We start from the raw sequence: 14,216 nt of genomic DNA, 5'->3' as shown, positions 1-14,216 counted from the left end.
AAGCAGCACCTGCACCCCTGCAGTTCTGTAGCTCCTGCCTGCATTCAGACATAGTGCCGCCCCGAGCCTGCTGGACAGGCCGTGACTAGCAGGGCCTGTGGATTAAGACTGATCCAAAGGAGCTCACATGTCTGGGGCAAGAACCGCTACACACTCCCTCCCAGAACAGGCACCAAGCTTCCTCCAAGGTGTGGATGGCCTGACGTGGAGCTCCTCACAGATCAGAACTGGCTCTGGGTTCTGTAAGTCCAGGCTTGTCTTAAACCCCTGAGGCAATGCCACTGAGCCATTCGGGGGTTATCAGGAGACCCCTGAGGAAGTGAGGATGAGGGCACACTCCAGCAAGGGTCTGCTCCTTGAGTGGCAGTTGTGCTAATTATCTTTCCAGTTGCTGAAATAAAATGTGCACTATTAGCAGCTCAAAGGAAGGGTTCATTTGGACTCGTGACTGTGGAGGTCTCAGGTCGCCGTCTTTGGCCTCATTGATGCCATGCCTGAGTGAAACAGAGAGTTTGTCAGATAATTTGTTGTGTTCTCTCAGAAGTTCACAGAGTTTCATTTTATGGGATGTTTTAGAAGCCACCAAATGACTGTCCAATCTCACTTTCTTCCACTAGAAAGACAAAAAGTCACCCAATTTATCATTTTCTCTGGGGAAAGTTATAGACATCTCCCAACATGAAGGGTGTTCCTTGGTGCCCCAATGGGCTAGTGCCTGAGACATCCCTCCGACTCACCCCTCATGGCCCAGGCTCATGGCGTTGCCCCCAGGTACGGGTTCTGCCTGACCAGAATGATCAGAAAGGCTAAACCCTCTATAAATCCTTCAGAGAAGACAGTCTCAGGGTGTGTCTGTGTGGGAGGCAGCCCTCAGCACTGCCAGCTTGGGGTGACTCTTGAGTACGAGGAAGATCCATTGTGCAGAAGAGCATGCCCCCTTGTACGTACACACACACACACACACACACACACACACACACACGAAAAAGAGACAGAGATAGAGAGAACTCGCCTTGTCGTTCTGGGGAAGTAAAGCCTTCTTAAAGTTTCACAGACTTGACAGGAGGGGCAGCAAAGAGGGATGCTGCCCCCATTGTAGCTCCTACCTGAGCTACCCTGTCCCAGCATCACCTGGGCAGCTCATTCACCCCAACCCTGAACACAGCACACAGCGAGATGCATTTTCTCCCACTCAAATGCTGGAGAGCAAAGTGCAGCTGCTGAGCACGTTCCCACTCTGCCCTGCGTTCGTTCTCAGCTAAGTTGGCTCCGTTTCCCCCTCTTCCTTCACTGAACAGGGTGGGAAGACTCTGGAGGAAGGGGCGCCATGTGTCCTTCAGCCAGTCTGATGGTGTCTCCCTTTGCATGACTGAACATCACAGGTGACAAGTGGCAGCAAGTCTCCAAGCTCATGACCTTGTGCAATGTCCTGGGGGCAAATCACAATTGTTCTTGACCTCCTGTAGCCTTCCATCTCACCGATCTCGGATGAAGCTTCAGATTCCCCTTCAGGTACCTGGCGTGATACAGAACTGCCATTTTGCATATAAGTGTTCTGTAAATATTTTTGTAACTCCCAGAGTTTCTTAAGTACAGGGATGGTGTTTTATACTTGACCACAGTCCACCCAGTGCTCTGGGCTCGGTGTCCATGCTTCCCATTGCTTCCCTGGATGATTGACATGCTCGCGGGATGTAGGATAAAGTCCATGCTGTGGTATGTTTGGTTAAATGTGGAATAGGAACATGATGGAATCCCATGTTTGCCATGTGGATGTGTTAGTGGGTGGCAGAGGCACAGGTCTGGAGAGACCCCTGTGTGCCGCTCCAACCAAAGCCTCTGCAGAATGCAGCCACCTATGGGCCGTGGCAGCTCTGGGTGCTGAGATGACCACAGATGGCTTTTCCTTCCACTTCTTAGTATTTTGTCACATAATAACAGATATTTTTATTTATAGTAGTAGAAAGTAGTAAGAGTAGGTTGTGTGGGAGCTGGGGAGGTGTTTCGAATGGGAAGGTACCAGCCACACAAGCCCGAGTACCTGAGTTCAAGCCCGTGTTAAGACGTGGGACCTGGGAAGGTGGCTTAGTGGGGAAAGCTCTTGCCATGCAAGCGTGTGGACTAGAGCTCAGATCCCCAGAACTCACATAAAAATTGGGTGGGCCTGGCAGCCTGCCTGTCATTCTGGCACATGGGAAACAGAGAAATTGCCAGAGCGAGCTGGCTAGCCAGACTAGCAGAGTAGGTGAGCTCCAGGCTGCATGAGAGACCACACCTCAATATACAGAGTAAAGGTGGAGCCCAATTGAGAAAGACACCCAAGAGACTGGAGAGGTGGCTCAGTGGTTAAGAGCACTGACTGCTCTTCCAGAGAACCTGGGTTCAATTCCCAGCACCCACATGGCAGCTCACAGCTGTCTGTAACTCCAGGATCCAGCATCCTCACACAGACATACATGCAGGCAAAACACCAAATGCACACAAAATAAAAATAAGTAAATCATTTTTAAAAAAAAAAAAAAAGAAGAAAAGGAAGATACCCAGTGTCAACCTTGGGCCTCTGCATGTGTGTGTATGCGTGCATACACACATACACACAGGAGAACTCTCATAAACATGTGTGCACACATCACACACATTTATATGTAAAAAATTAAAATAAAATAAAGATGGACATGATGGCCCACGCTTGTAATCTCAACACTGAGGAGGTAGAGAAAGATCCCTGGGACTCACGGACCAGCCAGCCTAGCCAAATCAGTGAGCTCCAGGCCACTGAGAGACCCTGTCTCAAAAACAAGATGAACTATACCTGAGAAATGGCACTCAAAATTGACTTCCAGCATACGCACACATGCACAGGTACACACATACATGCGCAGGTACACACACACGAACAGACACACAATGAGAAGGACTTCAAGACTCGGCGCAATTAGATGAGGTTGGTGGGCCCTTGTCTATTACTCTTTGTAAGTCTTATCCAGAGTGTGTCCCAGGTTCCCAACACAAGGGTCACATCTCTGCCGAGCGCGGTGACTCACATTGTCTGTTAACCTTGACTATTCCTGCAGCTTGCCTCCATTCAGCGTTCTCTAGACTTATTCAGCTGCAGAACCCATCTAGCTGGAATGCCGTTGCCTGTGTTACTCATGGGAAAAGATAGTTCTAACTTAGCGGTATTGTTTATAGAGGCTATCATGCTGAGTTGGTTGTTGAGCATCTTCATTTCATTTGTAACTGGTAATACTCCCTTGGTGAGAGGACTTGGAGCCATTACAAAGCTAGGGAGTAGCTAGATCCGGAGAAGTGTTTTAGTGGCACAGAAATTGGGTAGTGGCGGGTGGGAGGATGGGGGAGGTGGCTCTGTCAGTCCAAGTGCTTACCACACAAATATGTGGACTGGAGTTCTAGTTCCAGCTCCCAGCTAAAACAAAGCCAGACACAGCAGTACGCATCTGTAATCCCAGCGCTGAGACAGAGACAGGAGGATCCCAGGGCTTGCAGCTCCATCAGCCTCACCGAATCAGTGAGCTCCAGGTTCAGTGAGAGACTGTCCAAAAACTAAGGTGGAGAATGACTGAGGAAGGTACTGATGTCACCTTTGGCCACACACACGCGCGCGTGGACACACACGCATGCACACGCACACACATACACACCGTGAGATCTGGTGGCAGTCTATCTCTTCATAAAACTGCCCAGCATCTGCTTAGTCCCCCGCGACGGAAAGATCACCCCGCCCTATTGACTGCTTTCCCGACTCTTGGCCCAATACCTGTCAAGAAGCGTCTCACAGAAGAAGGATCTATTTTAAGTCAAGGTTTGGGGGGCACAGGCCATCATGGTGGGAAAGGCTTGGTGTCAGGAGGTGTGTGGCACTGCTTACAGTTGACTTTTTCCACTCAGTCCAAGACCCCCACCCATGGACGGGCACCACCCCACATTCAGGGTGGGTTTACCCCTTCAGCCAGTCATCTCCTGAAGCACCTTCTCAGACACACCCAAAGGTGTGCGTCTGCAGTGCTCTGGGTGTCTCTTAATCCAATCAAGCATGACGGCTGCCCTTGCACTAATGAAAACCACAGTTGAAGAAGCAGGCTAGAGTTCTCAGTAAATGCCTGCTATCTCCTCGGGAGTCTTACCGTGAACCTGTGTTTTCTTTCTAAACAGACATTGTCTTTATTTCCACCATTGTTCTTTTGAGTCTGAGCTCATGACAGAGATAGCGAGGCATACTCTGAGTGGACCAACAGTGAAGGGCTGCAGGGGCTGGGCAAGCCTGACCGCTAGCAGGGAAATTAAATCCATCGTACTATTGCCGGGAGTGGATTCACCTTCAGTTTTGAGAATGCACTGTGAGCCAAGTCAGAGAACACTGGTGGGAAGGTACAAAGCAAGAAGCTGGACCTGTTCTTCTTGTCTCCCTCTTGGGCCTCTCCCCATGCTAAGGCCCTTGCAGGGTCGCACAGAGGAGAGAATAGGAGTCATGGCTGTGATTCCCCCAGGGTCTTCTCACGAGGACGTGAGCATGTCAGAAACAGAAGGATATATATCCATCCCAGGTTGGCTCCACATTCACTGTATAGCCAGGAAGGACCTTGGGCTTCTGATCCTACTGCCTTTAGCTCCCAAGGGCTAGGATTACAGGCATGTGCCACCAAAGCTCAGCTTGGACAACATTGAGAATGGAACTCAGAGCCTCGTACATGCTAGGCACGCTCTCTACCACCCGAGCTAAGCTACCTATCACTAAAACACAAGAGAGACTGACCTTGGCCAGCCATGGTCTTACTTAGGTTGATTTTTTTTTTCAAGAAAGGATTTCTCTGTGTAATAACCCTAACTGTCCTAGAACTAGCTCTTGTAGACCAGGCTGGCCTTGAACTAACAGAGATCCACCTGCCTCTGCCTCTTAGGTGCTAGGATTAAAGGCGTGTGCCACCACTGCCTGATTCATTTTGGGGAGGCAGGGCAGGCTCAGACAGATACAGCAGACTGGTCACCTTGAGTTCATATTTGCCCCATAAAAATAAAATGTTTCAGAAATCCTGCAAACTTCCATTCAGTTAGAATTGTTTAAATGGCTGTTGGGGTTAAGCAAAATACAAAGAGTTAAAGCCCGTGTGTTTGATGCCCATTTCTCATAGCCCTGTTGTGACAAGGGCCTCTAAGCAAATGTTTTTCTCCGTCCAGCCAAGTGCCAAGGAGATAGTACTGAAGACAAGTTCTACATATCTGCATTTGTCTGTTGGGGGAGAGAGGCTGGTTGGTTGGTTCCCGGCCGCCTGGCTGCTCAGCCCCGAAATAACCACACAGAAGCTGCATTAATTAAATCACTGCTTGGGCCATTAGCTCTAACTTCTTATTGGTTAACTCTTACATCTTAATCTAACCCATCTTCATTCATCTGTGCATCACCACGAGGTCATGGCCTGCCAGCAAAGTTTCAGCATGTCTACTCTGGCAGTGGTGGCTTCATGGCGTCCCTGGCTCCACCCTCCTTTCTCCCAGAATTCAGTTCTGTCTTCCCCACCTACCTAAGTTCTGCCCTATCAACAGGCCAAGGCAGTTTCTTTATTCATTAATAGTAATCACAGCACACAGAGGGGACTCCCACATCATATTGGACACAGGCTCTCTTGCCTGCTTGGGTCTTTGAGAACACAGGATGGTCCAGCCCAACTGTGGGCTGCAGTCTGACTTTTCCAAGTGACACAGCTTTCTATATCTATGGTCGCTCACACAGAAGCTGCCCAGAGCCAAAGACATTTTAGGGAAACTTGGAGGTGAGGCTGGAGGCCATCTTCAGGAAGCTGGTTAGAGTCAATGGAAGGGGAAGCAATGCTCTTTGGGTTCCATGTGTAGAACACGAGGAAAACCACCCGCTTCTCTGGGCCAGGCAGAAAGGAGCATCCATCAAGGTTCTGTATCTTCTAGACGTCATCATCCCGCCACAAGGAATCCCTATTACAGCCCAGCAACTCATAAACACATGTTCCCTGACATGAATGAGGTCAAAAGCCAGACCTGGTGCCACACACATATCATTCCAATCCTGAAAAAGCTGAGGCAGGAGGATGGTAAAGCCAAGACCAATCTGAGCTATAGTAAGTTCGTGGTTGACCTGATTAACTTAGGGAAAGTCTGCTTCAAAATTAAACATGGTGGGGAATGCTGGGGTTCCAGCTAAGTGGTAGGAACTTGCCTAGCGTTACAAGGCCTCAGGTTGCATTCCCAACACCACAAATACATACAGAAGGCTATGCGTGTAACTCAGTAGAGTGGTTGCCTAGCAGGCATGAAGTCATAGAGGCATTTTTCTTTGGGCCAATAACTCACAAATAATGACATGGAGGCATTAGTAATTATGAAAGCCCAGACTTAGCTTAGGTTTGTTCCTAACTAGTTCTTTTAACTTAAATTTACCCACATTTTTAAATCTATGTCCTTTGACATGGTTCGGTTCCCTATGCTCTGTACTACCCTTGCTACTTCCTCTGCCTCTGGCTGGTGACTCTGCCTTTCTTCTTCCCCCAGACCTCTCTGACCCCAGATGTCCCACCTAACCTCTTCCTGCCTAGCTATTGGCCATTCAGCTCTTTATTAAGCCAATTGCAGTGATGCATCTTCACAAAGTGTAGCGGAGTAGTCTGCAACCTGAAACTGTGGGTTCAATCCCTAGTGTTTCATAACCTAGAGGTGATGACAAACAGCTGTAATCCCAGCCCCAGGGAGGTGTAAGCAGGAGTATCAGGAGTTCAAGGTCATCCTCAACTTCATAGCAAGTTCATTGTTACCCCGTGACACACGAGACCTCATGCTTCAGTGTCTCAAAGTGCTGGAAGTGTGTTGCTCAAACCCATCAGGGAGATCACCTGTTGAAGTCAGGTCTGAGTCGGGAGTTTGGGGTGGAGTCTAAGAGTTTGCCATTCTAAAAGGCGCCCAGGGCAGAATTAAAAGATGTTGATAGGTCGTGGCCTAGGGGATCCCTTCCTGTGGACCAACACTCTCCAGGGTAGGAAACGTGGCATACATCTTCTAGCTGCAGTTCAGAGCATTGCCCAGCACTCCACATCCCTGTCCAAACATGGTTGCCAGGGATTCAACTGTTGTTTCAGCCAGAAGTCTGCAGACCCAGCTAACACCCCTTCTCTTCTTCAGGGGAGGAGCGCCCCCGGGAGCCCCCGGGCCCTGCAGAGGCCCAGGCACCAGCTGGGACAGAGGCTGGCGGAAGGACGAACCGGCACCACTGGACATGCTCTCAAAAGCAGCTGAGGAAGGTCTTCTGGGGCGTGGCTGTCGTGTTCTGCGTGTGTGCCTCCTGGGCCGGCTCCACGCAGCTCGCCAGACTGACTTTCAAGACTTTCGATGCACCCTTCACCCTGACTTGGTTCGCCACCAACTGGAACTTTCTGTTCTTCCCGTTGTACTACGCAGGGCACGTGTGCAAGTCCACAGAGAAGCAGTCTGTGAAACAGAGATACAGGTAAGGGATTCTTACATTGAAGATCACTCACCTGGGGCTGCTGAGCTGACCCTGGAGGCTAGCGCTGCTGGCCAGTGGGAGGGACCAAGGGTGGGACACCGCAATAAATGCAGCTGTTGTGTTGTGCCGTTGAGGTCAGAATTTTCTCTGCCTTCTATGATGAAGCCTCCACTCTCCACCTCTAGTCCTGCACCTTAGTAGTCCATTTCCATGCAATAGGGAATAGGCACCATCTTTAGAAATAGCTGTGGCAGGTCTCGGAGGTGTAGAAACGGAAGCAGAGCTCACTCAGGCAAGGCGAATGAAGCCAGGCTGGTGTAAGGATGAAACTTCCGGGAACCAGGTGCTTGGGATCTTCCTGCAGCTCGCTTCCCTTCCTTAGCCTCTTTCCAGTTCCCGACATGGGTTTTCCTCATCTGTATGGTGGACATGAGTGCAGTTAGTGGACTATATACCGTGATGACTCACACCTTGCCATGCCGCAAGCACCCAAACCTTTCTGAGAGCCAAGCCGATGGTGTTCCATCAAGAGCATACCTTGTAGTTGCTCTTTGTCTGGCATGGGCTTTGTCCAAGGACTGGCCCGTCTGTCTTAGCCCGAAACACCTCAAGAACGACTGTTGGCTAGGACGACAGTACAGACACAGGAAACCTGCCTTTCATCCGTCTCTGGGACTGAGCAAGAGCTGAAAGTCTACACCCGCCCTCCCTTCCATCCCCATCACCTTCCTCCTAGCATACCCTATCCATCCATCACATGTCCTCTTGAAGTTGCTGTCCTATGATAAAACACTGGCTAAAACCAGCTTAGGAGAGGAGACCATTTATCTGGGTCACATACCCTCTTTCGCTGTGAGAATCCAGGGCGGAAACTCAAGGCAGGAACCTGGAGGCAGGAACTAAAGCAGCAGAGACCATGAGGACTGGTGCATATTGGCTGTCCTCCCATGGCTTGCTCAGTCTACTTTCTTGTAGCACCCGGCACCACTTTCCTATGGGGTAGCACAGCCTACAGTGCCACTGGGCTCTCCTGTTCCAACCATCAGCCGAGAAAAATGCCCCCGAGGGCTTGCCCACAGGTCAGTCTGATGGAGGCATTTCCTCAGCTGAGGCCCCCTCTGCCCAGATGACTCTAGCTTGTGTCAGTTTGGAAAAGCAAGAACAGAAACAGGAAAACTAATCCGCACAGCTGCCAACCCCAAGGAGCACCCGCTACACATCTCAGACCTGCCTGACGTCACGCTTAGAAGTTACCAGATGAGGAAGGAGGGCACTGGAACAGGAATGCTGGAGCCTCAGCTGGAGCCAGACTTTTTATGAGGACTCTCCGGTTGTGTCCTCAGAATTAGCACTGGCGCCCTTTAGGAAACCGACCTGTGACACAGGACACAAATTCGAAAGGAAGAGGCTCCCATGGTGTTTACGCTGAGCCCCATGGCCAGCCTCCTGTGTCCTTTCAGAGTTTGGGGACGAGAACCCAGAGCCCATGGAGTCTTCCCTGCTGACTTAAGGCAACAGTTCCTGGGCCAGCCCGGAATGGCTGGCGAGGGACTTAATGCAGCATTGCTGGACAGCAGCCAAGACAGGAAGCAAATAGATTTAGGAACTGTGAGAGGGGCCTAAGAACTCCCCACAGGCAAGGAGGAAATAATGGCCTGAGTCATGGAGAAAAGCAGACATCCAGGAAAGGATGCATTTGATGGTTAAGTGGCCCTGAGTGTATCGGCCTGTAATTAGGAGACAAGACAACTGTTCCCTCCTGTTCCCATCAGCCATGCGCACAGCAAGATCCCCGAACCACAAAGGTAACCCAGTGCTAACCCTAAACACAGGCAGTGGCCACAGTCCACCCAGGGACAAGGTTGACTGATAACACTCTAGGGACAACCGAGCACAACCTAAGCTTTTGGTCTGAACACTATGCTCGTGGTGTCAAGCTCAAGGTGGTGATGAGGTCAGGGTCGAGGATGAAACACCACTTGGAAAAATTAGTCACCTAGAGAAAATCAGCAATGCCTGGGAGCCAGGCTCACGGCTTCCTACACAAACATCCTAGAAAGTCAAGAAACAGAGCTGGTGAGATGGCCCGACAGGCAAAGGCATTTGTTTTAAGCCTGACAGTCTGCGTTTGATCCCCAGGCCCCACGTGGTGGAAGGAGGAACCGACCCATACAAGTTGTCCTAGGATCTCCACTTGTGTGCCATGCCCTACCCCACCCCCATACTCCCCGCTACACACACAATAAAAGAAATGTAATAGGAAGATGTTTTAGAGGCTGGAGACATGGATTGGTGGTTAAAAGTGCTTGCTGCTCTTGCAGAGGACTGGAGTTTGTTTCCCAGCACCCACGCTGGGAACTCATAACTTAACTGCCTGTCACTTCAGTTCCAATGACTCCAGTGCCCTCTTCTGGCCTCTGTGGACACCAGCACATGTGTGTTCGTGCACACACACACACACACACACACACACACACACACACACAGAGAGAGAGAGAGAGAGAGAGAGAGAGATACATAAATAAAAGTAATAGCAGAAGTTTTAAAGCATCCTAAAACCAAGTTCAGCTCACAGCCAGGTTGCCGAGGACCATGGGGAGTAGGGAATAACTTGATGACTAAACCAGTTTATTCTTTGCCCGATTTCTATCTCAAAGCTTATCCCTACTTCTTAATGCAGTCCTTTCTATGTATGAGTTGCAGGCATTCTATGGCTAGACAAGGATGCTCATTGCCAGCAGGTTCTTGGGTATCTAGGGAAACCATGAATGCCACCACAGGAGTAAAGGGGGGCTCTCCCTCCATAGCCATAAGACGAGTGTCAGTATCATAGCCTTGCGGAGGAAGTCACAGCTCCGATGGGGAGGACTTGAAACAGTCTAAGACTGCCGGGGTGGAGAAGAAAACCAAAATCACATCCTTCATCTTAATGCTTTATACCCAGTTGATGCTAGAGGGAGCCCTAGCAGATGCTGTTGGCAGAGAGCATTAGCAGGGAACTGAGGGAACCGGAGATGGGCAGAGACCTGTGGCCTTGGGAAACAGGCTGGATAGCTGAGGTTGGTTAGACGAAGCAGCTTCTCTGGGGTTTTCAGGGAACAGACAGCCCCTCTGCCACTAGCACAGGAAGATGGTATCTCAGACCCAAGAGTGCCAGCGTCAGCAGAATCTAAGCTGGAACAGATAGGGCCTTTGCAGTCTTGTCAGAGGGCCTTCCAGAAACTTCTAGCCATACTGATCTGCTTTTAAAAGCAAATGCTGTGATCTTATATCTCCATGCAGCTGCCCAAAGAAAGAATGGGAAAAGAGAAAAGGAACAGAGAGAGGCAACAGTGGCTTTCCTTTGCTCTTTGTAGTTCTGGGCTTCCGAAAGCTGGCCCTTGATTCTCCTCAGACATGGAACAGCACTCAGAGGCAAGGGCTGTTTCAGATCCTTGCACCTTCAGTCTGCAAGAACTGAGTGTGTGTGCCTACCCACACAGATTCCCACAGGAATGGTACCAACCTTGCAGAGACCAATTTTAGTGTTTGTAACTAGAGGTTAGTTGATTTGGTCTGAAGAAGATTCCTGGGTGTCAAAGTGAGACACTGGGAAGCAATAATCAAAGAGCCTTGCATTCCCAGAGCTCAGAGGCTGGGAAGGGTTGAGGGGGGCTGCTTGAAGGGAGCCAGGAAAAGGAGCCCAGGGATGCATGGCCTGGGGCACAGGGGAAAAGCCAAGAGGAAATGAGGCTGGACAAACAGATGGCTTCTGGGTGCTGAAGGAGGTATGGAACGTTCTAGGCAGATGGAGAGCCTGGAGCCTAGGGAGCTTAGGAGGTGTGTGGGTGAGCGCAGATCCTAGGAAGCCCCTGCTCCATGCAGAAGATGCTCAGAGCTGGCATGACTCCCAGAGCTACCGCAGTGACAACCAGGTTGCAGGTTTTGAAACCACTCCTGGAGAATTTGATGGAGTCGGGCTGCAGGCCAGGTTAGCTCACTGAACACCTCCTGAACGTCTGCTTGCCCAGGACCTGTGGGCAGGTGCGGATGAGACACATGTCGTTCTACCCGTAAAGACCTCACGGAGTGGGAACAAAGCCCACAGAGAACCAGAGTGGAGCGTGAGGAGGAGGTGGGTGACACCCGAGGCAGACGGGCTTGGTTGCGTCTTGGCTGTCAGAGTGGATCTGAGGACTCTGCTGTCAGAGCAGGGCAGATAGATAGGAAGGGCTGGGGCTGCGTCTGTCTGTCTGTCTGTGTTTCCGCGTGTCTCTGTCTGTATGAGTGTGTCAGTGTGTGTGGGGGGTGTATGTGTACATGTATGTAGAGGTTAGAGGTCAACCTCAGGCATCACTCCTCAGACACCATCCACCTTGCTTTTGCACTGCAGGACATGGTTTCTCACAGGCCTGGGGCACCCTGATTAGGCTAGGTTGGCTGTCCATGGAATCTGTCTATCTCTATGCTCACATATGGCTTTTCTATGTAGGGTCTGGGGATCGAACTTGGGTCCTCATGCATAAGAACTAGTGAACTGAACCATCTTCCCTGATCGGGACTTAAGTCTCTAGAACGAGGAGCGCCAAGGTCTTAAGCAGTAGACTGATAAGATCAGACTGTTGTCAGGATTCCTGGAGCTGTTTATATAACCAGTAACAGCACACACTCACAGTTCACAGTGGAGGTGGGATGACTCTCAGGTGTCTCTTCGGTGGGGGAGGCGTGTGTGCTCAGTTCCTGAACAACAGCAAGTAAAACGAATGCAAATCCAGAACCAGTCTCTCGTTTTCAATGCTCAGTTTCCCTTTCGGCCTCCGGAAAACCCCTGTGTTGGTGAAAATCATTTGTACCATCATGTTTGCCGAGTTGCGGCATTGTGAAGGTGTTTTCTTTCCAGGAAGTCTGGGAGCCATTTTTTTCCAGGTGCTGTGGTGGAATAGACGGCATAGAAGGACAATGAGAATTAGCACTAGCTCATACCGCCTGCCTCCTGGGTTGTCAGGCCCCGCAGGCCGGACCAGTGCTAGCTGATGGGTTCTCTGCCTGGCTCACTCAGGCCATCATTCCCACCAGCTGCCCATTATTAGCTACTTCCAGAAACAAATGGGCAGGGCCCTCCATAACAGGAGGATGGACAAGCTCCCAGTCTGAAGGGAGCACCCCCTGCTGCTCCCAGCCTGGAGGGAGCACTCCCTGTTGCTCCCAGCCTGAGGAGAGCACTCCCTGCTGCTCCCAGGTCCATATTTCTCTGCAACATTCAGCACCAAGTGTGATGCTGTTGTACCTGTTCCTTGCTCATTTGACCTCAAGAAGGCAAACTCCCTGAGGGTAGGGGGCTGCTGAATCAACTCACAAACTCACCAATTGCAGTCTCCAAATAGCATCCCAACCCTGTTACAAAAACAAACAACACAGACACAGTATTTGGGACTGCAGTTTGTGATTCAGCTCCCGGTCTGTAGCTTGATGGTTAGCAATGGGAATTTCAAAGGAGTACCCGCCTATGAGGAGGCTGCCTTAGGGTCTCAGCTGCAGCAAAGTGCCGCCCCATTAGCATGCACGTGCATGCAGATAGATAGCCAGTGAGGAGCAGCAGTTCTGTGTCTAGTGGGGAAGCTGTAGTGGAGCTCCTGTGTCAGCAAAGAGGAACTGATTCGGGGTGGCTGCATAGATTTGTGTTTCAGGATGGTGCTTAAGCTATTCAGGGGTTCATTTTATGAAAAAAAAACACACACACACACACAGAAGGGCTGGAGAGATGGCTCAGTGGTTAAGAGCACAGGCTGCTTTTCCGGAAGACCAGGGTCCAGTTCCCAGCACCCACATGGAAGCTAACAGCTATCAGTAACTCCTGTTTCATGGGATCCAATGCTCTCTTTGGCCTTTGTGGGCACTGCATACACCTAGTACACAGACATAAATACAGGTGAGACACACAGGTCAAATAAAAACAGTAAATCTTAAAAACAAAGGCAGAGCATCACCTACATGCCCTGACACCCTCAGGCAGATACTACACTCTGCAGGGCAGACGTAGGTGATGTCATGTCTATGTCACAGCTCCTCACGGAGCATACCGAGCGCCTTCCAGCCTCCATCCCCACACACCTCTCTGTAAATGGCTCTGAATTCAATATAGGGTAGGAAACACCCCCCCCCCCCCCCCAGCATTCAGGGCTGCGCATTCCTGAAGCACTTCTTAGCTGCCCTGGGGCAAGTCAGAACTGAGGCTCCAGCTCCTGGTTTCTTCTGTTCTCCCTAAACCAGTTGTTCTGTTGGCTCAGGTCTCAGTTAATCCTTGAACAGATAACAGGGATTGGCCTAGAGTTCAGCAGTTTCGGAAAAATGATCTGTCTTACACTGTGCTTTCCGAGCCCGTGTGAGTCGGCTGTTGCGCCATGGTCTCGGTTGCTTTGCCTGTGTCAGAAGGTCAGCCCCGTGCCCGTGTCTGTGTTGAGCGTGTGCTTGAAGAATGACAGTTGCCTGTGTGACTGCCATGCCACACTGAGGAATTGTCTGGGGTAGGGAGTGTGTCCAGATACCCCTGAGTGGAAAAGAGACGTCTTGGTGTTTTAACTAAGTGTCAAGGTCTGAGAACATTTTCAGGTCAGCCCAGCAGGACCTTACAAGGTGTGGGGCAAGAAAAGCTAGGAAGTAAAGTGCTTGCCTGAGCTCAGTCCCTAGCATCCATGTAGAAAGTTGGGTGTAATGGGCACTTTTAATCCTAGTGGTGGGGAGGCAGAGA

The 14,216-nt window shown here is 50.5% G+C and overlaps 1 protein-coding gene across 4 annotated transcripts in view; it reads left to right on the top strand.

The window, feature by feature from the left end:
* Positions 1 to 14,216, top strand: part of Slc35f3 (solute carrier family 35 member F3) — a 225,422-nt gene that overhangs the window by 148,268 nt on the left and 62,938 nt on the right. For all 4 annotated transcript variants that reach the window (XM_041650716.1, XM_041650717.1, XM_041650715.1 and 1 more), the window contains one exon: positions 7,165 to 7,489. In XM_041650716.1, the coding sequence (XP_041506650.1) occupies positions 7,165 to 7,489 (325 nt within the window). The remainder of the gene's footprint in view (positions 1 to 7,164; positions 7,490 to 14,216) is intronic.

The sequence above is a fragment of the Microtus oregoni genome, unplaced genomic scaffold (genome assembly GCF_018167655.1).
Source record: "Microtus oregoni isolate MIOR12 unplaced genomic scaffold, Mior012 000004F_ref0000308, whole genome shotgun sequence".
Classification (NCBI taxonomy): Eukaryota; Metazoa; Chordata; class Mammalia; order Rodentia; family Cricetidae; genus Microtus; species Microtus oregoni.
The sequence above is the reverse complement of the archived record's forward strand: the minus strand, read 5'-3'. Positions and strand labels throughout refer to the sequence as shown.